Source organism: Meriones unguiculatus, chromosome 12 (assembly GCF_030254825.1).
Source record: "Meriones unguiculatus strain TT.TT164.6M chromosome 12, Bangor_MerUng_6.1, whole genome shotgun sequence".
Taxonomy (NCBI): Eukaryota; Metazoa; Chordata; class Mammalia; order Rodentia; family Muridae; genus Meriones; species Meriones unguiculatus.
This window is the reverse complement of record NC_083360.1, coordinates 26,140,010-26,162,974: the sequence shown is the minus strand read 5'-3', so window position 1 is coordinate 26,162,974 and position 22,965 is coordinate 26,140,010. Positions and strand designations below refer to the sequence as shown.

The following is a 22,965-nucleotide window of genomic DNA, read 5'->3' as shown; positions in this document are numbered from 1 at the left end:
AGCATGGGCCAGAGGGGACCCTGACCATCTGGGTGCCACCCCATCGTGTGCCTATGGCTCAGTAGCCATGGATTGCACAGTCCTGTTGCTGGGGGAGGCCTTACCCAAGATCTGCTTGAACTACAAAAAGATGGTGTGGCTGGGACATCATGTTCTGCTCCCGGCATGGGCTCAGCCATGTATGAGTTAGCTGAGCCTACACAGCACTTTGCATCTCTGACCTCATCCAAAAAATCCCACCTGCCAGAGCAGAGCAGATGAAACAAGAGTATGAGAATGCCAGGGATGCTGGAGGACCTTAGAGAACATTTCTCACTGCCTTAGGCAATGGCTGTGCTTTCCTAGTACTGAAATCCCAGTAGTTACTGCTCTGGACCTGGCCTTGGGGACAAAAAATAACATTAGAATTTTCCGTAGCTCACTGGGTATCATATACCTTCACAGATGCTGTGTGGATATCTCCAACATGGCTTTCAGAGAATCTTACTGAAACATAAATATTCTAAGGAGCTCTTTTGGGGGGACATTGGGCAGGCTGGGAAGAAATGGGTGGGACCTTTCTTAAGTGTTTCTGTAACCCCAAAGTCTGAGAGATTTTTCTGGGGCTTGATGAATGCTCCCTTGAGTTTGTGTGAATGCAAAAATAGAGGCTTACTGAGCAGCTCCTGTGTATGGATGACAAGGTGACCACAAATACATGGCCTCTGCACTGGGATACTTCTCCTGGTATTCTCTCTCCACTCCTTTCCCCTGGCCCCTGTAACTTTGCCTAAGCAGAAGCCCTCATCCTGGGCTTTGAATAAATTAAATGACTTGGCAGAGGTCATCCATCTACTGGTGGGAGACTCATGATTCAAGTTCAAACATGAAACTTGCCGAGACTGTCTTGTCCACACATACCTCAGTGGCCCCCAAGAGGTTGTTACTAGCAGAGAGGCGACAGAGAACACACTGGGGTGAGGGTCTGATAAACCAATCTGCCCTGAGAGGATTCATGTCATTAATAAATTGGGGATTAGGCAAACAAAGGGAAGTGGATCTGATTGGAGAAAGTTTAATGTGTGTGTGCTTGTGTGTGTTGTACAGGGGTGCACTGTTGTGTGAGCGGATGTGGAAGGCAGAGGTCAACCTCAGGCACCTTCCATCATTTTTGAGACACGGTCTCCCATTGGCCTGGAACTTCACCAAGAAAGATAGACTAGCTGGTTCACTGGCTTTTTGAGGGCCCTCGCATCTCAGCTTCTTATCTCGCCTGCCATCCCTGGGATTACAAGGATGTGCCACTATGCCTGACCTTTTACGTGGATTCTTGGGATCTGAACTCAGGTCCTAATACTCATGAAGCAAGTGCTATACTGACTGACCAGCTCTCCTCCTTGAAACTTGGAGTTTATGATTCTTAATTTACTGCAGCCTTATCGGTGATGGGAACAACTGAAATTCCCTAAGTGTCCATCAGTAATGCAGTGGAAGCCATCCTGAATAGCTTGGTGATATAGCCATGTTTCTGTGGAACAGCCTCTATGGCCCTGTGCTGGGTGTTCTTCAGACCCAGACCCAGATGCACTCCCCTCTGTGTTCTATTCTGTCCTCTTGGATGGAAACAACTAGGCACCTTGGTTTTTTCCTGAAGCAGACTAGAAGGCAGCAGGACAGAGGATTCAGGGAATTTCTTTCTGCTCCCCTCACTAGGGATCCACACAGCCCAGCCCCTCCACACTTTCAGCCTTGTTCATCACTGTGTCACCCAATCTTCCTGGACACTGTCACCCTCTTTCTTACCCTCTTGCCCTTTATGCAGTACAGCTTTTCCAGTTAAACTATGGAATCTTGTTGCCTACAGGGACACTGATTATGATGTAGACACCTTAGAATCATTATGTAGGGGACCCCCAAACAGAAACAGTGCCTCTACTGACCTCCCAAGAAACTTTCCGATTATCTTCACCATCAGTGTTCCCACCAGGCCACCAATTGCGAATATGGACACTGTCACAGACCAGAGCAGAGTCAGGGTGTCCGGGTCTATGGGATGTCCATGCCTTCTGACCCAGGTTTCATTGTAAAAGGCCTTGATATACTGGAAACAAACAACAGGAGGAGTTATTTCCTTCTGCTCTGCCCACTGCTGGACACAAAGCAAAGAGCATATTTACAGGGCAGTTTCGCCATGCTTGCAACCTTGCAGAACTCTGAACTTTATCTCACCAGGGTCTTCTAACAGAAGACCTCTTACTTTTACATCACTGTCCAGGAAGGGAAAGTGAGGCTTGGAGAGACAGCATGATTTGTTTGGGAGTCAACAGCTCTGGCCCTAAGCTCTGACTTTACCATACAGTGACAACAACTTTGAAGTGTGTTAAAAGTTCACAGTTCTTAGACCCCCTACATCTGTAGCAGATGTGCAGCTTGGTCAACATATGAGTCTCCTAATGATGGGAGTAGGGCCTGTCTCTGACTCTGTTGCCTGCCTTTGGATCCCTTTCCCCTAGCTGGGCTGCTAGGCCTCAGTGGGAGAGGATGTGCTTAGTTCTGCTGTGACTTGAGATGCCAGGATGGGTTGATATCCCTTGGGTACCTCCCCTTCTCTGAGAAGGAGGAGAGTGGGAGATGGGGAATGGGCATGAGGGTAGGACTGGGAGGGGATGAGGGAGGGATCTGGGGACAGGCTGTAAAGTTCACACCTCTAACAGAAGAGCCACTGTGCAATAGCAAAGAAAAGACAATAGGCATGAAAGTGAATCAAAATTTAAGTCTCCTGTTCTTCAAGAGACACTGTCAAAAAAATGAAGACAGGGGCCTAGTGAGGTGGCTCAGTGGGTAAAGGTGCTTACCACCAAGCCTGAGGATCTAGGTTCGATCCCTGGGATCCACATGGTAAAAGGAGAGAACTGGGCCCCTCAAGTTGTCTCTGGCCTCCATACATGTACTATAGCATATCCCCACATACAAATAAACAGTGCAATTCAATTATTTTTAAATGAAGATATGTCATAGACTGAGTTTTAAATATTTGTAATGCATATACAACAGAAACGTAATCATGATACATAAAGAACTGTAAAATATCCACTAGAAGACAAATTCATGGCTATAGAGATGGCCCAGGAGCTAAGACCACTCTTCCAGTGGACCCAGGTTCAATCCCCAGCACCCGCATGGCAGCTTACAACCATCTGTAACTCCGATTCTAAGGGATCTCACAGGTTCTTCCGGCCTCAGCAGGTAGTGCATGTAGTGTTCATATGCACATATATACACATACAAAACACCCAAACATATACAAATATTTTTTAAAAATAAGACAAATATAATTTAAAATGCTCAAGGAGCCTGAACAGACCTAAACATGCACATGCCCCATTAGGCAACAACAGAATCAGTACCATGAGCAATGCACATGAAACCACAACGAGATCTATGTAGACGCCCACTCTGTCCTCATCACTGCCCCTGTATCTGGAGCAGGGACTGGGTGGGTCTAATGTGCAACAACGGCTGGGTTCATGGTACTCTGCTCTCCAAGAAACAGCCCAGATGCTCACAGCAGAACAGATAAACAAATTACAGAACAATTATATTGGGAAACCCAATGGTAAAAACAAAACAAAACAAAACAAAAAAAAAACAGAACAAAACAAAAACAAAAAACAAAAAAACAACCAGGAGCTAACTATAGCTCCGTGCAAACAGAGAGGGACTCTTACACCACACTGCCCATCCCAAGAAGGGAAGAAAAGCACACCATGGCTCCATGTGTAACATTTGCAGAAGCAGACCTGAGCATCTGCTGGTGGAATTCTACGCAGGTAGCAAACTCTGAAAAAAATCTTTCAGTGCCGGGCCACTGGCTTTCGTGGGGGATGCTGTGAGAAAGGAGTACTCCATTAAGACCGCGAGTCATCACCCAGTTGGTGGCAACATAAATTCTAGGTTTACAATCTTTATTCTGTGGGTGAATTCACACACGAGATACATGCTTGCGCTTTATATATTCTTTTGTGAATCTGCGTAGGTAGTCCCTTTAAAGCTTAAAAAAACAAACAAGAACAATAGCAGTGGAGGCAGACGAAGGGAAAGTTGTTGAAACAACATGGTACAGATGCAGAGATGCAGTACGGCTCATGACACACCATCCTGAAGCGTTCTGCCCCAGGAATCCATATTAAGAAAGAAATCTGGCACAATGGCACACATCTGTGATCCCAGCACTGTGGAGACAGAGACAGGTGTGCAGCCTAACAGGGCAGGGTGCTGAATCAGCACTCCCTAAGCCAGGGGGAAACAACTCTCAAAACAAACAAAACCAAGATGGACCACCCCGAGAAACACCTGAGTAGGCTGTTGACTTCTGGCCTTCATGCCCACGTGTGCACGCAGCTGCGCGCATACCCACAGAGATGTACACCCATGCACGCATGCATGAGCACACACCCATACACCCACACAAACAAGGCAGCATGGTGGGGAAAGGCTTGAGTGTTCAAAGAAGGAGAGAAACTCAGTGGTGTAATGGGACAACGAGGGAAAAGACAGGCAGGCTGAGGTAGAAGGCTGTGTGCTTTAAGGATTCTGATCTTGAGTGTGGCTTCCTTGCAGTTTACTCTGGGTGGAGCGGGTTTGGGAGCGAGGGGTGGGCATGGAATGTTTGCATTTTCCCAGGATCTCTCGGGCTACAGGGTGGAAATGAAATCCAAGGGAGGTACAAAGGAGAGTAGGTGCCTCGCCGAGGGAAGTGCTGGGACCAGTGCAGCCCTCTAAATAGCATGGAGGCCTGGACTAAGAAACCAGGATGGGCAGACAATGGTGGATTTGAAACAGAATCTGGGAGTAAAATGGACAGGATTTGCTTGGTGACAGGCTGCATGCAGGTTTGGAGAGGGGAGATATTGAAGAAGGTGATGGGGAAACATGACACCCCAGGTTTCACATGTAAAGGGTCTGAAGGCTAGGGAAGAAGTATGGAGAGGAGGCATCCTCTCCTTGGGCAATATTAACCTTCTTTCCATTCCCTCTGCTCCCCAGATCTACAACCTCTTTCTTTGCTCACGTCATGGAGTAGGGCTGGAACACATTGTGAGCAAGTGGAGTGTGTCCTATTGATGATGAAGTTTCCTGCCTTAATACACAAGACATGGATTTGCCATCACCCATTGATTCATCTAACAAGCATGTACTGAACATTGGGCCTTGAGCTGGACGTGAAGATCAACTAAATCTAATCCCAGGTCTCAAAGAAATAGCAGCCCAACAGAGCTGGCAACATCCTGTGCCACTTAAGGATGCTCTTGACTTCAAGTAACAGGAAACCTCAGCTTTAAATGGCTAAACTACAAGGTAGCTCACAGCAGTGGTGAGCTTAGAGAATGAGAGATCGATTGGCCCAGTACCTCGGACTGCAGGAGCTTCCTGATGCTTCACTCTGCCCTCTATAGTTTGTCCTCATCCCGAGCCTGCATCCTTTCACAATTGTGGGATGCTCCTCATTGTAGTTCTGTCCATGTGCTTTTCCATTTAGGTGTAGCAAGAGAAAGCATTTCTGGGCTCTGGTTGATGACTCTACTGGAAAGACCAGACTAGGCTTCCCATCGCTCAAAGGAGCCAGCTCTGCCAACAGATTGATCTTAGACTTTTGGACTACAGGGCTAGGAGACTACGTAGTTCTGGTTTTCAAGCCCATGGTACTTGTAATAGCAGCTTCAGAAAAACCATTCTGTCTCCATGGATTCACCACTCTCTCCTTTCAACCAGTCTAAAAACACCATCTACTTATCAGGATTGCCACCGTGCTGACCCTTGGGGCCTCACCTAACAGCTCTGAGCATCCTCTCTGAAGAAATATCTTTGTCACTGGCTAGACGTCAATAAACATTAACTGCTTAGTCATATGAAGTCTCTGTATACAACACTAGTCTCCTTCCTATTTGGGGACAGAACTCACCTTCCTCATAAAAGCTCTAGAAACTAGAAGACCCACACAGAGCCTGTGTTACCTACACCGTGCCGCTCAGTTTCCCCAGAAGCCTTTCAAAGTGCTGCCAGGGATAGTTTGTCTTCCTGCTGGAAAGCCAGCGACGGCCCAGATGACAGTCTGTGGTCCCCGGAGTCAGGTGATGAGACTGCTTCTAATTTATCACACGGACATTCATTGAATTTGAGACTCATTGAGCTTGAGACAGAAGGGTGGCTGTGTGCATGCTTGTGTCCTAAATTTGGGCTTCTACTTTGTTATGGTCATGGAAAATTACAATAATAAAAAAAAAAAAAACAAACAAACCAGGAAACGGGCATCCATTCATCATACCATGGAGACTTCTAAGCACTGTACACCTGACATCATCACCTCCATCCACAACCCTCTGATATGGATGGCATTTTTGGTTCTCTTTCAGGGAAGGTGAGGAATTGGAGACAGAGTCATAAAGGGCTTGCCCGAGCTCACAGCATTGGAGTGTGCTGTTGTCAGGAATGAAGCTCAGGCAAGAGCCCTTGCCACGAAAGGAGTGTGAGCGGAAGTGACTCTGTGAGCATGTTCATTCACACATGCCATTATGCTCAGAGCCTTTCCCTGTCAGTTGGCCCTTCCCCCAAGAAAGCAGCAGGTTGTTCAAAAGCCACTGAGAACGGTGGGGCTACTGGCTTTATGGAGCAGAAGGCTACGATCACCTGTCTTTGATAGTGACGAGAGTTTTAAAAGGAGTGGCCGTGGAGTTGAGCTGCTGTGCTGCAGGGCTTATTTGTTTCAACAGATAGGTTTCCAATGGACAAAGCACGTGGCATCACTACTCACAGAGTTGTGAGGCTTCAAGAGGGCAAGATTCAGGCCACAGCATGAGGGTAAGCGGGAGTGGACATATAGACTTCTGCCTAATGCTTCCTTCTAGTGCTTTGGGGAAAGCTGTCAGCTTCCATTTGAAGAAAACATTCTGCAACCCAAGATGGTCTTCAGGCCACTGTGGTCATGAGACCCTGGGCCAACTCTGCATCACCTTCATCCTGCATCCCATGCTTTACTTTTTCACTGCCCCTACAGCCCTACCCCTGTGTCTTTTTCTGTCTCTACACATCTGCTTTCTTACCTGGGGAATCCGATCTCCACCTGCCTTCTAACGCTAAAGCTCCCTCTTTCTATCTTCAGGGATCTCAAGAGCCAGTGAAGACAAGTCTACCACAACTACATGAACGAGAAATGCTGTGACTATAGAATCCAGCCACATGACCTAGATCAGGGAAGTCAAAAGTGCAGATAGGCTGGGTGCAGGCTGGACAACTACAAACAAAGGGAATACAGGGTGCATAACCTGTAGATCATGTGTGGACATGGAGGAGTTGCACCTTGACCCACCTGAGGGGTGACCCAGCTCAGGAGAAAGGCTGTAGGGCAAGGCAGGGGCTGGCTAGGACTAGCTTTATCCACATGCTATAAGTGTGTGTTTGGTCCTGTAATGTGGTCTAAATGTGGATTAGCAGCTGTGGTTTGCTGCTTGCAGTGTTCACGGTAGGTATAGCTTGAAGGCTATTCCAAGGTGTAGGAAGGATGAAGGCAGGGTGCTGAGGGAGCGTCTGCATTTGGTATAAGCTGATATAACTTCAGAAGGAACCTCATATGGAGTGCTATACTAGAGCTTAAACTGCAAAGAAATGCCTAAGAGGCAGCATGGGTAAAGGAAAAGAGACCGAATGAAAACTTGACCACCTTGAGTCCAAGACTTGCTTGCACCTTTGAGTTGTTTTGTGACCATTGGGGTGGCAGGTGCTGCAAAAGTTCCATGTCTCTAGAAAGTGTTCTTGGGGCCAGGAACCTTGGCATCTGTTTTGCCCCATTTGCGTTTTTGCCACTTACTTGCTGGGTGACTGAAGGTGTTACTTAACCTCTCTGAACTTAGGTTCTGAAACTGGTGTCATTGCCCCCTTCAAGGATTTACTGTGTGGACTTAAAAGACAGAAATAAAAAGCCCAGTCCCTGGGTCCTTAGAGTCCCATAAAAGAATCCAGGCGGAGAGCGAGCTGGTGGTGGAACAATCAATATCATTATATTTCTGTATCTGTAAAATAAGGAAGGTCTAGACACATTTGCTTCTGAGGTCCAATAATCTATAAATAATTCAGCATTACCTCCCAGCCTAAAAACCCTAGGGCTGTGCTTTGGCAATAAATTGAACTCTGAAATTCTCTTCCTCCAAAGGATGGCAGGAAATGCCAGGCAACGGAAGGCAAATTACCTTGCAGCCTGGTTTGTGATATTAACACTGTTAAAGTCAAGACCCTGGCATTCATCTGCAGAGACTCTCAGGGTGCCAGAAATACACGTGGAAACAGAATACTTTGTGGGTAGTCTAGAGGACTCACGTGTTGCCTAACAGAGCCAGATGCACCCTGAGAGGCTTGTAAAGAGTCAGCACCACCAACACACTGGCAGAAGGAGGAAACGGATACAAAGAGAGCCTTGCCAGGGCTCTCTGATATAAGTGCTACCAGGGCCATCTCACATCACCCGGCTCCCCACACCAAAGTGGCATACAGTAGGTATTCACTTCATCTCAAAGGCATTCCCAGTAAGCAGAAGTACTGTTTCTACATTTGTCTGACTTTCTCCATTCCGGCAGTGTCTCTCCCTCCAAATTTTCTCACCTTGCATCTACCTGGGTCAGCCGTCCTAGCTCTCTGATGGTAGTGACCACTGTCTCCATCCTGATGAGCAAAGGCTCCTTTGAGCAATGGTGACACTGTAGTCTTTACCCAACTGGGGCAACGAAGGCATTTCCCCAGGAACCTTGGTGATGTAAGAAGGCTCTCGATCAAAGATGAAGGCTTCCCAGCTCTAATAAGCTGAGACTATAGGAGGCGCAACAGGGGAGGGCGTTGGTTTCTGCTGCCTAAAACACCCAAATCAAGAAGGCCCTTTCTGCCAGTGTAGCCCAACCAGTTCTGACCCAAACCAAACCATACACAGTGGAGACTCAATGCCCCCAATTTAAATAACATAGGGGCCTCTTCAAGACAAATTAGAAGCGACAGCCCTGAATCAGAGATGTACAAAACAAAACAGAACAACAACAAACAAACGAACAAATACAACAGAGATTTCCCAGAGCATGGAAGGATGCTCATTATATAAACAGGACACTGGTGGAGGTGGAGGGTGATCCACAAGAAATAGCCTATGTCAAAAGCAGGTTTATATGAAGCCTTCCCAGGGGCCTCTGGAAGGAGCCCAAGCTTTGGCTGTTGGGATGACTGAGCAGGCTGTCTCGGGCAGCGGTTTACTTCCCCCTTCATTAGAACCATGGGGTTATTATCCTGGCATGGTCTGTTGACAAACAAGAGACATGGTCCCGACTCATGGAAGCGATTCATGCCAGGGGCTCTGCTGTTACATCTCTGGCTCTTCTCTAAGTCTGTTGCTTTTACAACCACCAAATAAGACAAGATGAAAGCAAGAAAGAGGGCAGAAGGTGGAGCAATGGGGAGGAAAGTCTTGGGTTTGGAGATGCCCATTCCATCAGCTTTCCTGGCCTGTGAGACTGTGACTCACAAAACCAAACATCCACAACTAACTGAGCATCTCAGCTTGCACCCTCCTTTGTCTCGACTGCAGTCCTTCTTGGTGGCTCTTCTTGGAAGCTACCACAGAGGTCATTCTGCCCAATTCTGCTTTTCCTGGCTCAGTGTAGCATAGAATAAAGCCTACAACAGCTGTGCCTGCTTAATTGCAGAAACTCATTCCCGCTCCCAGAGAGCTGTGTGTGGAGTTCACACGGCTTACTGCAGTTGTCTCTATTCAGCCCTCTGTGGCTTCTCAGATGATTCCAGGCATGGGGAGACCACATGAACCAAGGCATATCTCCCTCTGTGGCTCTGGTCATCAGACTCTCCCAGGAGTACTAACAAAACCAGCCCCCTGAAGAGCTACATTCTCCTCCTTAAGGTCGACGCTTAAATAGTATGTATCTGATGCCATTTTCCATGTGCCAAATCAGCACCTTTAGTCTCCATGACTGCCTGAGAGTCTAGGCAATGTGCAAAGACATGCGATTAGCATGTAAATTAGTCTCAGACTCTGCAGCGTTCTACAAGGGTACCCAAAGGCTTCTGACAGACATGTAGATAGGTTGAAGAATAGATGCTAGACAAAGACAGATGATAGAGTTGATTACTGGAAACAAACAAACAAAAAGACACAGACCTGGGCAATCACCAATAATGTGGCAAAAAAAGTGAAATCCTGGGAAAGAAACACCACAAGAAGACTTCAGTCTCAACCTAACTCTGGTGGCACATGGCTTTAATCCCAGAACTTTTGGGGCAGCAGCACGTGGATCTCTGAGTTAGAGGTCAGCCTGGTCTACAAAGTGAATTCCAGGACAACCAGGCCTACACAGAGAAATTCTGTCTCAACAAAACAAAACAAAAAGACTTCAGTCCATGTTGGACACTACATAGCTTTAACCATACTGTCTGACTCACTGTTCAGCCAGCTAGTCTTCTGCCAGAGACTAAGACACCAGAAGTCCACCGGCACCTCCACACTCTCCCAGAACCTCAAATACAGGAATCAGCCAATGATTTCTGGCCCACCACTTATTTTGGTAAATAAAGTTTTATTGGCACACAGTTTTATTTGTTCATTTACATCTTGTCTCTGGCTGCTTTCTAACCATAAAGGAGAGTTGAAGAACTGCAAAAAGAACCTTATGGTCTTACTGAATCAAATATGTGGTCTGGGCCTTTAAAAAAAATATGTGTTAACTCCTGTATCGTGTCAGCCTAGGAGAACAAAAAGATAGGTCACCAGACAATTAGTCCTGGTTCTGAGTGTCATCTGTGAACACAATAGAGGCAGTGCCTGAATTCCTTTCTTTTTAATTTTTTATTTTATTTTTAATTACACTTTATTTACTTTGTACCCCCCCTCTAGTTCCCTTCCTCATCCCCTCCTAATCCCTCCCTTCCGCCCCCTTCTCCACACATGCCCTTCCCCAAGTCCACTGGTAGGGGAGGGTTTCTTTTTCTTCCTTCTGATCCTAGCCTGTTAGGTCTCATCAGGAGTGGCTGCATTGTCTTCCTCTTTGACCTGGTAAGGCTGCTCCTCTCCTCAGGGATTGGTGATCAAAGAGCAGGCCAATCAGTTCATGTCAGAAGCAGTCCCTATTCCCATTTCTATGGAATCCACTTGGACACTGAACTGCCATGGGCTACATCTGTGCAGGGGTTCTAGGTTATCTCCATGCATGGTACTTGGTTGGAGTATGAGTCTCAGGAAATTCAAATTTTTTGGTTCTGTTGCTCTCCTTGTGGACCTCCTGTCCTCTCCAGATCTTACTATTTCCCACTTCTTTCATAAGATTCCCTGCATTCTGCCCAAAGTTTGGCCATAAGTCTCAACATAGACACACTATTGATAACACTTTGACTGGAACAGAGAGGCCCAGGAAACTTGTTTCATAACCACAAAAAAAAAAAAAAAAGAAAAGAAAAAAAAAAAGAAGATTCTTGCTTTGTGTTGGGTCTTGTTCTAGGTGGTGGCACTGTAGAAGCAGTGAGATAGATCAGAGATACTCCGTGTCTTCATGGAGCTTAAACTTTAAAATGTGGAGAGAGACTAGAAGCAAAGATAAACTTACTATCTCAGGTGGTGGTGAATACTACAAGTACTACAAGGGGAAATAATTTGAGCGAAGGTCTAGAGAGGATGAGATAAGGGCTGTCCCCATATTGGCAGGTTGGGGAAGGTATCTCAGAGTAACACACATTTGAGAAGAGGCAGGAGGTAATCAATGAAAAAGCACAGGCTATCTGAAAAAGGGAACAGAAAGTGCAAAGGGCCGGTGGTTCCAGTATGGGGGTCAAATGGATGGAAGAGGCAGAAGAGGAATACACCCTGTGTTGAGAGCACACTAGGAGCCAGACTCCCCGGCTGTGCAGCCACAGAGGTCTGCATGGCTTTCTAAGTGTGACATGCACCCAAATTCATCAGATATCTGTTTGGTCTTTGACTGGAAGAGAAACTGATGGGATCAGGGTGGAAGCAGAGAAGCTAGTTAGAAAACAGCTCCGTGGGCCAGGCTACAGACAGAACTGGGAGAGAAGCTGTTGGCAGCCATCATGATCACCAATTCCTACCTCATTGAAGCCTCCCCTGCCTCACACAACAGGTTTGATGGCTAAAGACAGTGATGAGTCTACAGTCACGGTAGAGTCTACCATGTGTCAAACAGCTGTCCTGGGCCTGTGGGATCCTTCTAGGGTAGAGTCTCCAATGGGTCATACACACCCTGCTCTGTGCTCATCTACTGGCTTGAAGTGACCACAGATCCTCTGTGGAAACATGAAGCCACACAGGTGCTCTCTCCAGAGGGGCTCTAGGACAGGACATAGATTCTGGAAATCGCTGAAAGCATGGTAAATGGGTTCACTTAGGGTGGTGGCACTAAGGGGGAATTTCGGAAGATGCTCGTCCCTCGAATCTAGACGTACTGGCCTGCCCTGACTTCAGTTCCTTCTATTAAATGAGGTTAGCCAAGGCTCCTGGCAGAATGGTCATGAAGATGGAGTGTGTGAGGCCAGGACAACCAGAGTCCAAGGTGGTGGTGATGGGGGCGGTGGCAGCAGCAGCTCTTTGTGTGTGTGTGTGTGTGTGTGTGTGTGTGTGTGTGTGTGTGTGTGTGTGATTACTATCATTGTCTGTATTCCAGGCTTCCAAATATCAGAAGTAAAATAAAACAATGAGGCCTGGATGACAGTCAGGGACAGGGTCAGCTAGTGTGTGGATTGGTCCAGCAGCGAGACACTGCCTCCCTCTTGGTACGTGACAGAAGCATGGATTCCTTCTGAGCCTTGTCACCGGGACTCCAAGTGCCTGACCCATCAATAAAGCTGGTGACACTGGGTCAGGACTCAGTGAAAGGTTTTAGTGGACAACTCCAATTTTTCTCTCATAGCACCCCCTGGTGGCAGTCTCTGCCATTCTCTCTGGACATCTCTGTCCTAGTATCTAAGTCGTTAAGTCGTCCCGTCCCTGAACTGCTTTTTCCTTCCCAACCTCCTGCCATGTTCTTATCTACACAAGAGTCCCCCCCCCCCCAGAGAGTCTTCTCTGTTCCCAGGCCCTTTGGTAGCCTCATTAAACAGGCCTACCCATACCCCAGGGCAAGATGGATGCAGGGACCATGGGATACTGAGCAGGGTCTCTCTGATATCATTCCATCCCTCAGCTGGTTCAGGTGAGGTTTCACTCTGCTCCACTGAATCTGGGAGGAGGAAGAGGAAAAGGAAGAAGAGGAGGAAGAGGAGGGGGAGCTGAGAATCTCACTACAAGCCTGCTGGCTCCAGCTCCAGGGAGGTCTGACCTGAAAGAGATCCCTGGGTGAGCTTCCACAGTGGACCAGCTCTCTGCTTTACTTCATCTATACCTCCTTAACCAGAGCCAAACAGTGACCCTAGTCTCTTCAGAACTCACTAAATAAACCAGACCCTTCCACAGTCCTAAGCTCATGACTCCACTTAAGCCACCTCTTCTTGCCAAGAAATGTCTTGGGTGTCTGTTGCTGCTAGTGGTGTCAGGAAACCTCCAAGAAGTGGCAGTGAGATCTATTCATCTTTTTACTGTGGCATCTGGCCACACCGTGATGCCAAGTAAATGTCCCACAAAGCAACATGAAGTGTTTTAAAAAACTACGAAACATCAGGCCTTTGGACAGAACAGGAAAATGGGTGACATGAACCAAGAGGCTTTCCTGGGAGAAATTTTGGGGTGCTGCTATGACTAATAATAAAGTCAGCATTCGTCTCTCTGTTGGATCATGTTTTCACATGTATTCCTTCCAATGGGAGCCTAGGGGGAAGGAAGGGCGAGGACAGTGTGTAGGTGACAGCAAGTCATAGGCTGCAGCGTCCTCAGAGTGTGCCCTGGAGCAGCTATGAGCAGAGAATAGCCACTTCTGTCTCCATGTTCATCCTGTCCTTCAGCTTGCCATGCCAAGTGTCTCCATGCTTGAAGAACCTCGCACTGGGCTAGAGAGGTGGCTCAGAGGTTAAGAGCACTGGCTGCTCTTCCAGAGGTCCTGAGTTCAGTTCCCAGCAACCACATGGTGGCTCACAACCATCTATAATGAGACCTGGTGCCCTCTTCTGGTGTGCAGGTGTATATGCAGACAGACCATTGTATACAGAAACAAATGTTTAAATTAAAAAAAAAAAAAAAAGCTGGTACTGGTAGTCACTGACAGGGGTTCAAAAGGTCATGGGTTGAATTCAGACAGACTTGGGTCTGGATATCAGCACTGCCTTCTCCTAGCTGACCTTGAGCAAGTAGCTATTTTATTGTGATGAAATGAAGGTAAATAACAGATTGAATTCTGTCCCTCCACCACTACGTTCTCACGTTGAAATCTTAACCCTTTGGGTCTCCCCTCCTGAACTACTGTATCTCTCTAGTGCCCAGAGACGAAGCAGACTTGAGCTCTATTTCTTTTCCTTTCTGTCTTTTCTCTTTTAAAGTGTTTTCAGTCTGCAGGGTTGGTTTTCCTGGTCTCGCTGTTTGTTTTCTCAGTACTGGGGACTGAATCTAGAGCTTCACCAGCGTTAGGCAGGGCTCAACTCCAGCTTCCTCTGCTTTCCACCTCTTCTCCCATCCCCTCTCCTCACTCCTCCTGGGGCCTGGCAAGTCATGCCTCCACTGTCATCAACACACCACCATCTCATTACCACCAGGTCTTGTGTGCTTTGGTTCCCATGCCTCTGCTTCTGCCACTATTGGAAATGCTTCCAGCCATCTAGGACTCAAGGGTCACCTCCTCCAAGTTGCCTTCCTGATTACTGGCATCCAGCATGTGATGAGTACTCAGGATATATTTGTTGGATGAATGACTAAATTACTAATTCCTGTGGTTCATGGGTCAATGATGTCACGCTCTTCCAGGTTGAAGGCCCCATCCTCTTGGGTGAATGCCCTGGTGAACTTTTCAGATGAAGCAAGAATCCAAATTCCCAGTTGTTGTTTTGTTTGTTTGTTTGTTGTTTGTTTTTTCAGAAAAGAATCCAGATAAGTCAGATTCTCATCTTGAAATGACAAAGTAAAAGACCCAGGAAGCTGCAGATATCTGGAGGAGCCACCTGACCGTGCTGTTTTTCCCAGAAGCCTTTAGCATCAGAACCCATTTTTGTAATAACTTAGACATCAGCCCAAACGTCAGCACTAACACGATTTTTACAACCCAGATCTGCCTTGGCACTGATGGAACCTGCATCTCCGTAGCACCTGTACCCTCTTGGACACTCACCAGCCTTGGCTCCTCTGTGTTTGACACAGGAGAATGCTGGCACTCAAACAAAGCAAAGCCCCAAAAGGTACTGGAGCCACCAGCCTGGCTTCTGTCTGTCTCAGGCTGCCCGGGACATGCCCAGTGCTCCAACCATCTGGAGCTCGGAGCCTTTCCTGGGGTTTCTCCGAATTGGTAGCCTTTCAGCCCCACCCTTAACCTTCAAGCCTGGGGCTGGCATTAGCTTCTGCCCTCCCCTTGCCACCTGCCAGGAGCAGGCAGCAGAAAATCTGGCCTCTGGAAGACCTTCACGTGCTACCAGCAGAGAGCCTGGAATGATCTCAAACTGAAACAGAAGCCAGGGGAGGGACAAAACAGGTGGCTCTCAGTGTTGTTAAAAATTAAATTAAAAAAAAAAATCAAAACACGGGAGTCTGTGTCATCCAGGCTCCTTAACTCCTTGCAATGGCATTAGAGTTCTCAAGCCCTCTGTACCTCCGCAGTCCCCTCTGCCCCGGAGGGCACCTCAGTTTAGCAACAAGGAACTGATTCTCCACTCCGGACCAACCTCTTCTGTAACCCTGTTTTTGCTGGTCACCCTTCACGTTCAGCCTCGCATCCAATCTGCAGGCCTCTGCATGGGCGCAGTGCCCTCTGGCGGGAGAACCGAGCGTACACTCACCGGCGTGGGCGCGTTCACCACCGAGAGGTTGTATCCGTACAGGAAGGAGGATCCGAAGGCTCCCACGAGAGCAGCCACGACGAGTGAGCAGGACCAGTTCTGGGAAGGTAGAGGAAGGTGTCAGAGCGGGATGCCCCCTTAGCCTGAAGGCAGCCCAGAGAAAACTCAGGAGGGAAAAGACGCAAGGGGGGTGGGTGGGTGCAGCAAGCAGAGTTCCTACCCCAAGGTCCCAGGGCGCAACTGTGGTCCTGCAAGGCTGCCTGAGGGTCTTGGCATCCTCCTTAGCAGGCCCCTGCTGTGTGCGGCCGCTGTCTGACTCAGAAGGAGCAAAAAGCAACGCTAAGCTGTCAGCAGTGGCCGGCACTCCTTGAGTGCTACTAGGAGTCATTGTTCTAAACACTTTCTATGTATTGCTCTTCCCTGAATCTCTAGACTTGTCAATCCGGTTCAACCCAGTGTCACAAGAGCCGGGGTGGGGGGTGGGGGGTGCAGAGCTGTCCAGGTGTTGCCTGGGGCCAGGTGTCCGTTACAGGACAAGGCTTCCTAACTGGCACAGCTGACTCTTCAGCGTCTAAGATGGGAGGTGGCCCACAGATGCACACCTTTGTGTGTACACACACATGCACAGTTTCAGGTCTGCAGACTGGTGAGCGCAGCTAAGAGGAAGGACTTGCAGAGAGAGAAGCAGGGCTTATGCTGAAAATATGGCACCTGCATCCAAAGTACTCCTGTCCCAGCCTCATCCAAGATGACCTCAGCCAGGACCTGGCCATGCTCATGAACACCTGGGACCTGGGTGAAGGAAGGCTGACCAGCTGGCATCAACTGGGTACTGGAGAGCTGCCACAGGCCAGTGGTCTGGTAGAGGGAACTGGGGGGCGCTTGCAGCCACCATTTAACATATCTGTGTGCACAAGCGTGTGTTTTGTAGGAGTTAGGTCCTGCCCCCCCCCCCCCCGGGGAGGGTGTACAAAAACAATATCCAGTTTAGGGACCAAGATCAGGCACAAATATAGTTTGGAACACAGCACTGGATCCTAACAGCAATTCTGTGCTCTGCCCTTAGTCTCTTCTTACTAGACTCCAGAACCATGAAGTTGCAGGCATCAAAGGAGAGACTGGAGGTTTCTGGGGTTCAACTTGTCCACTTGTAAAATGGGCTTTCATAGCAACACTGCTGCTAAGAAACCAGTGGGCTGTTTCTCAAACTGGTTTCAAACTCACAGTGACCTGCCTGTCTCTGCCTCCCTGAGTGCTGGGATTACAGGTGTGCGCCACTGTGCCTGGCTCATTTCTCATTTTTATCTCTTTCACTCAGCTTTGGATTCTAACACTGCAGCTTCCACAGTGTAAGCTTCAACTGGTAACACAACCACTCCTTAACCAGCTTCCTCATCTTTAAGAGAGGATGTAACAGAAACCACATCATAAGGGGTTTGTACAAGAACAGGCTCAGCCTGGCACTGGCGCATGCCCTGCCTGTGTCAGCCTCCTGGAGGTGGGACTTGTCCCGAGGGCTGGAGCTATGCTGTTTGTCTCCTGTGTCTGGTGTCAAGCCTGCTGCTGAGGCAGCCTTGGGTAACTCCTGGAGGCCTGACAGAGGACAGGAGTTGCTATTCCAGGAATGGACATCACCAAATAAAATGGCCTAGAATAGTTTTGTACAGTAGGAGGAGTTTGATTTAATTGGATTCATTGCACTGATTTCTTAAGTAGTACTCAGTCTCCATCACCTTTTCTCCTTTAGGTCCCATTGGGGTCTGAGCTCAGACCGTTTGCTCTGAACTGCCCAGCACCAGCTACACTAAGCATCTTTTCTAGGTTCTGCACCTTCCCTTTTACTCTGAACTCATTCTTAAGGAAGGACTGCTCCCATGGGGTCTGCAGGGGTCCTGCTAGGCAAGGGAGAATGGTAAGTGGAAGCCATCTCCTGCCTCAGCCTCTCTTCTGGGGGTTCCCTGTTTCTCTGAGGCCTGTTGGTTCCCTGTTCTTGTATAGCCTGCCTCCACTTCTTCCTACTCCCCCCCCCCAAAACACACACACACACACACACACACACACACACACACACACTTCTTCCTACTGATGCCAGGGAAGAAGATTTCTATGACCAAGAGTATGACTGTGCCTGCTCTGGGAAAGGACAGACAGCAAACCCCGAGCAAGCATGAGGCAGCTGTGCACCAGAACCTCATTCTCAGTACACTGACAGGCTGCCAGGAGTGTTAGTGAGTGGAGGCACAGAGGTTAACAGGAGAGAGTACAGAATTCAAACTCCAGCATTCCTGCTCCTGGGTTATGCTGTATAGCTGCCAGACAGGGGCTGAGCTCTGCCCCACAGCAGCCACCTAGGCCTGTGTTCCCCAAAGCTCAGAAGCCATTCTGTTTACCTCCTTCGTCTTCTGCTGCTGACCCACAGGCAGCTCCCCAGAGCAGCTGGTGTTAGGTATCAAGGAAGCTAAGGCGAGCTCCCTGGCATCCATGTTTTTTCTTCCTGGCTCCAGGACCCTGGACTCGCCGGGGCATCTCCAAAGTGAGAAGGCAGAGTCCACGGGAAGGAGGGCAGAGCAGGAAGCGTGGCTGTGTGATCGTGCCCCAACAGGAAGCAAGCAACACTTCTCCCTTGCTCCTAAGCAGCTGGAGAGCTCTCCCCAGAGTCACACCCAAGACATGTATTTTTGGTTTTGGTTTTGTTTTCTTGGGGTCCCCCCCCCACCAGCATGATTCTCTCTAACAAGGCCAGAGCTCTGGATGGGGCCCGATGGCACAAACCCAGAAAAACTCCTATGAATTAGGCCAAAGGCCATTGGCTTTCTTTCCCGCTGGGTGGTTTCCAGGGCTGACTCCTCCACTTAACTGTGTCCACAGGCAAGTCCTGACAGTTCTCCCAGCTTCCACTCTGCCGAGGCAAAGTGAAATATTGATCTTTCTCTAATTGTCCTGCAGAGTCAGATCTGCTGCTCAAATAGCAAACAGGCAGCCAGAGCTATTTATCGATGGACCTTTCTGCAGGACCCAATGGGCTCAGTTAAAATTAAAAAAAAAAAAAAAAAAAAAAAAAAAAAAGCCTAAGGAGGCAATGACCTCGTGCACACCAGGACAGCATGAGAATTAATTCACCTCATGGCCAGTTTGCTTCGGCGTGTCAGTCAGAGAAGGACAGGCTGTGTGAACTCTGTGATCTGAGAGTCTGGAAAGGGACAGAGGCAGCTTGGTCAATGCAGAATGCCTAGGAGGTGAGGGACAGGGTTCAAGTCCCCACACAAGACCCTGAGAAGCTATGTTTAGTGGAAAGGACACATGGAGATACAGAATGTGAGGAGGGGAACTGTGCTGGGGACCTGATTGTCACATGTGCTTGAAGGCATCCAACCCCAGATGCACAGCAAGGAGACAATACTGCCTGCCATAAGCAAGAACAAAACAGCCCCTGTCCTCAGCAGGGATTCACAGAGGCCAGGTAATCGCTCACTGTGACATTCCTCAGTCAGGGACAATTCCTGAGGGCACAGATAGCTGATGCAGATGAGGACAGCCACACTCCTCCTGCGTACTAAGAACTTCATGTTCTCATTTCTTCCTCACCCACCACCCAGCTTCCCTCAGTGTACGTTGTTTTGTTTTGTTTTGTTTTTTCACTGCAATGACAGGTCTCATCAGTTCTTAAAAGCTTTCTGAAATCCATCAAGTGACCCCTTTCCAACTTGAAACTTCCCCAGTGCCCACTGGACTGCAAGCTCAGGGGCTTGCAGCCAGCATGCATCCGATGCTCAACAAGTACATATAAGTACGAGTCACAATATCAGGGAGGGTGCCAAGGCCCTGCCTCTTCTCGAGAGCTCACTGGGGAACTAACTGGCTTTCTCATCTTGCTTGTCATTGAGGACAGGATGCCTGAAGGTCAGATGTCCCTCTTCAGGTGGGCTATCCCCAATTGAACCTTAGAGGGCTGCCAGGGTGATGGAAAGGTGATTTCTATGCCACATTCTCTCTCTCTCCCTTTTTGTCTCTTTCTCTCTTTCTTCTCTCTCTCTCTCTGACACACACACACATACACCATGAGAGTTGACAGTTACTATGGTAACAACAGAAAAGAACCATAGGAGGAAAGAATGAGATAGGGCTCGATTCCTCAACACCTCCATTCTCTATTCTGAGAAAACACACGGATGTTCCTTGACTTTCTAGATTATCCACTTCCATTCTTTGCCAAGAACAACAGATAGATGGAGAGAACTGAATGGGGGAGTAGGTGTCTATGTAAAGGTGTTACTTTGGCTGCAAGCGCTTGGTTGTGGTTCAGAAAGGTACAAAGAGGCCTATGCAGGAAGGGGACCTTCCCAGCTGCTGCTAGGTTAGGTTTGAGCCAATCAACCTTGGTGTTCTCACCTTTTTACAGACACTAATAGGCATCCCATGATGGGGTCAGGGCATAAGGCTCCCTGGGGCCTCCAGACTTCAGGTTATGACAAATCCCAGGTGCAGGGCCAATTGCTATCTCTCTGGCTCCTGCAGCCAGCACGTCTCTTAGTTGATTCTGGGCTCTCTGATGATGCAAAGAAACGAACAGCCTGTCTAGGATTGTAAGGACATCTCCCTAGGTGTCCAAACTCCAGGAAAATGACAGGGCCTTAGTGTTAAGTTTCAAACCTGGGGTAAGGGGCTGAGGTGCCTATTTAACGTATCAAAGCACACCTGGTCTCCAGGCATTTCCAGCATCCCTCAGTCCTCGCCAATTATAGGGTATGGCTGGCATACCTCTACTTGAACTCTCTGAACTCTCCAGCCCAGCGGCTGAGCTGCCCTGCCCCCAGGGGCTCTTCCAGAGATAAGCCAAACATTTTGGCTCTCTCTCTCTCTCTCTCTCTCTCTCTCTCTCTCTCTCTCTCTCTCCCCCTCTCTCTCTCTCTCCTTCTCTCAGCCTCCTGGCTGCTGTACTTAAAGCTCCTCTCTCCTTTCTTCTCCCCACACCCTTTCTGCACATGGTTCAGGTTCATGACTCTGGACTCTCCCAGATGTGTCTACCTTTGGCTCTGCTCTCCCACACACGTATAATAAACTTTCTCCTCCACTATACCTACGAGCAGTCAGGTTCCTTTTCCTTTCCTTCTATTTCTTTATTTTTTTTCATTCACTTAGGAATTTAGAGACTTTAGACATAAAGGGCTAAGGCACCCCCCTCACTCAGTGAAGGCACGTGAGGTGACTTTTCTCTACAGTGATGCACTCTATCTGCTAGATTCCTCACTTCCCCACAGTGTAAAAAGATCTCCAAACCTTCCCCTTCCCAAATGCTTTAAAGCAGCTCCCCCCCATATCTTCCGTAGTGCCCCGATATTGTCCCTCTTCTTCCCTCTTTTTTTGGACCCCTAACAGGTCCTGTCTGGCATTAAATAAATATTGTTGCTGAAGGAATGATCTTTGTCAGTGTTCTCTATCCTATTGGGGACTTCTGCTGAGGACTTCCTAGAGGCAAAAACTGGTAGAGCAGGGATGGTTTTCAAGTCATGCCTACTGAAATTACATGTGTTCCTGGGCGTGCGGCATTGGGGGGGGGGGGCATACACACAGTGAGGAGTCTGAAGTTGATGTCCGAAGTCTTTCTCTTATTTCTCACCTTATTTTTTGAGACAGGGTCTCTTATTCAATGTAGAGCTTCCCATTCCTCTATGCTGGGTGGCTAGTGGGTTCCAGGGGTCCGTCAGTTTCTACCCTTGCCTCAGCACTAGAGTTGCAGACGTGAGCCCATGACATATCTGGCTTCTATGTGGGTTCTATGCAGCAAGTACGTTACTGACAGAGCCATCTCCCCAGCTCCTTAAAGCATCCTTAGTTTAAGAACAATGACAAATCATTGTCCTCATCAATGTCCCCCTGCTTGACCTCTGGAATGGGGACTCTCATAGTAAGTCCAGGAAGCCATAGCATAGCGGGACCTTGATGTCCATCTCCCTGCAGAAACCATTCCAGGTCTAATATATAGTCCGCAGCTTCCCACACTGCTGTCCTCCCGGCTCTCTGCTTCCTGCTATTGTCGCCCCAGACCCACTCCCCTGAAGGAGGAATGCACTCCCCTGGTCACTAGAATGCACAGAAAAGGGGAAAACAAGAAAGCATGACCAACCACCTTCCCCCTCACCCGCTGGCTTTCTTTGTTTTCTGCTGGGTCCTTCTCGCTGAGCTTCATGTTTTTTTAGGTCTTGGGCTTCCTGTTATTCCTAAGAGCAAAAGAAAGGATGCCATTAGCCATCTGCTGTCAAAGATGGGTAAATCAGAGTGGCCCAGAGATGCAGGCCTGTTACTCCCACTACTCAGGAGACTAAGGCAGGAGACCACACGTCTAAGGTTCTACTGCTCTGCATGGTGAGTCAAGGTCATTCTGGCTTGGTGAGAACTTGTCTCAAAGTGAAGTTTTTTAAAGGGGCTGGAGATGTAGTTCAGTGGTAGGATACTTACCTAGCATGCATGAGATCCTGGGTTCAAGCCACAGTGCCCCACACAAAAAAAAGAGGAAGTCACAGGAGATGTGCTGAAAGATGCTGTCAAGTGAGGACAGTGAGACAAGACATTCCAGTGTCCTCACTTGACCCCAGATCCTTGGAAGACCCGGTCACCTCTGGCAGGCCTCCACTTAGGAAACATGAGACAGGGCAATTGCTGCATTTCCCACACCTGCCTCATAGCTTACGAATGGCAGCTGTTCCCTGCTGGAGCCTCACTCAGAAGGTCATACTCACAAAGGCACAGGTTGGAAACACCAGACTGTCTGTCTCCAGAGGGGAAAATGAAGCCAGTGGAAGTTGAGACAAAGCGCTAAGTCTCTCCTGTCAAGTTGAAAACAATCACCAAAACGGTAACCCAAATCACCGTGTGGCAGATGTGGGAAACCTTGTCAGCTTTCTAGAGTTTTGAATTGTTTTGGAGCTTCAGAAGGATTTGTATGCTCTAGCTAAACTTGTCACGGCATTTGTAAAAATGTATCCGATGACAAGGAAAAAAAAATGAGCGCAAAGCTTTCTTTTT

The 22,965-nt window shown here is 48.3% G+C and overlaps 1 protein-coding gene across 7 annotated transcripts in view; it reads right to left on the bottom strand.

Moving 5' to 3' along the window:
* The window catches only part of Slc2a9 (solute carrier family 2 member 9), a 147,248-nt gene that overhangs the window by 107,312 nt on the left and 16,971 nt on the right, over positions 1-22,965 (bottom strand). For 4 of the 7 annotated variants that reach the window (XM_060365398.1, XM_060365395.1, XM_060365400.1 and 1 more), the window contains 3 exons: positions 22,082-22,160; positions 15,943-16,041; positions 1,920-2,080 (listed from right to left, as the gene is read on the bottom strand). In XM_060365398.1, the coding sequence (XP_060221381.1) occupies positions 1,920-2,080; positions 15,943-16,041; positions 22,082-22,129 (308 nt within the window). In that variant the 5' untranslated portion in view covers positions 22,130-22,160. Of the gene's footprint in view, positions 1-1,919; positions 2,081-15,942; positions 16,042-18,332; positions 18,657-22,081; positions 22,161-22,965 lie in introns of those variants that run through there. The other 3 variants (XM_060365399.1, XM_060365394.1, XM_060365393.1) reach the window with 3 other exon arrangements.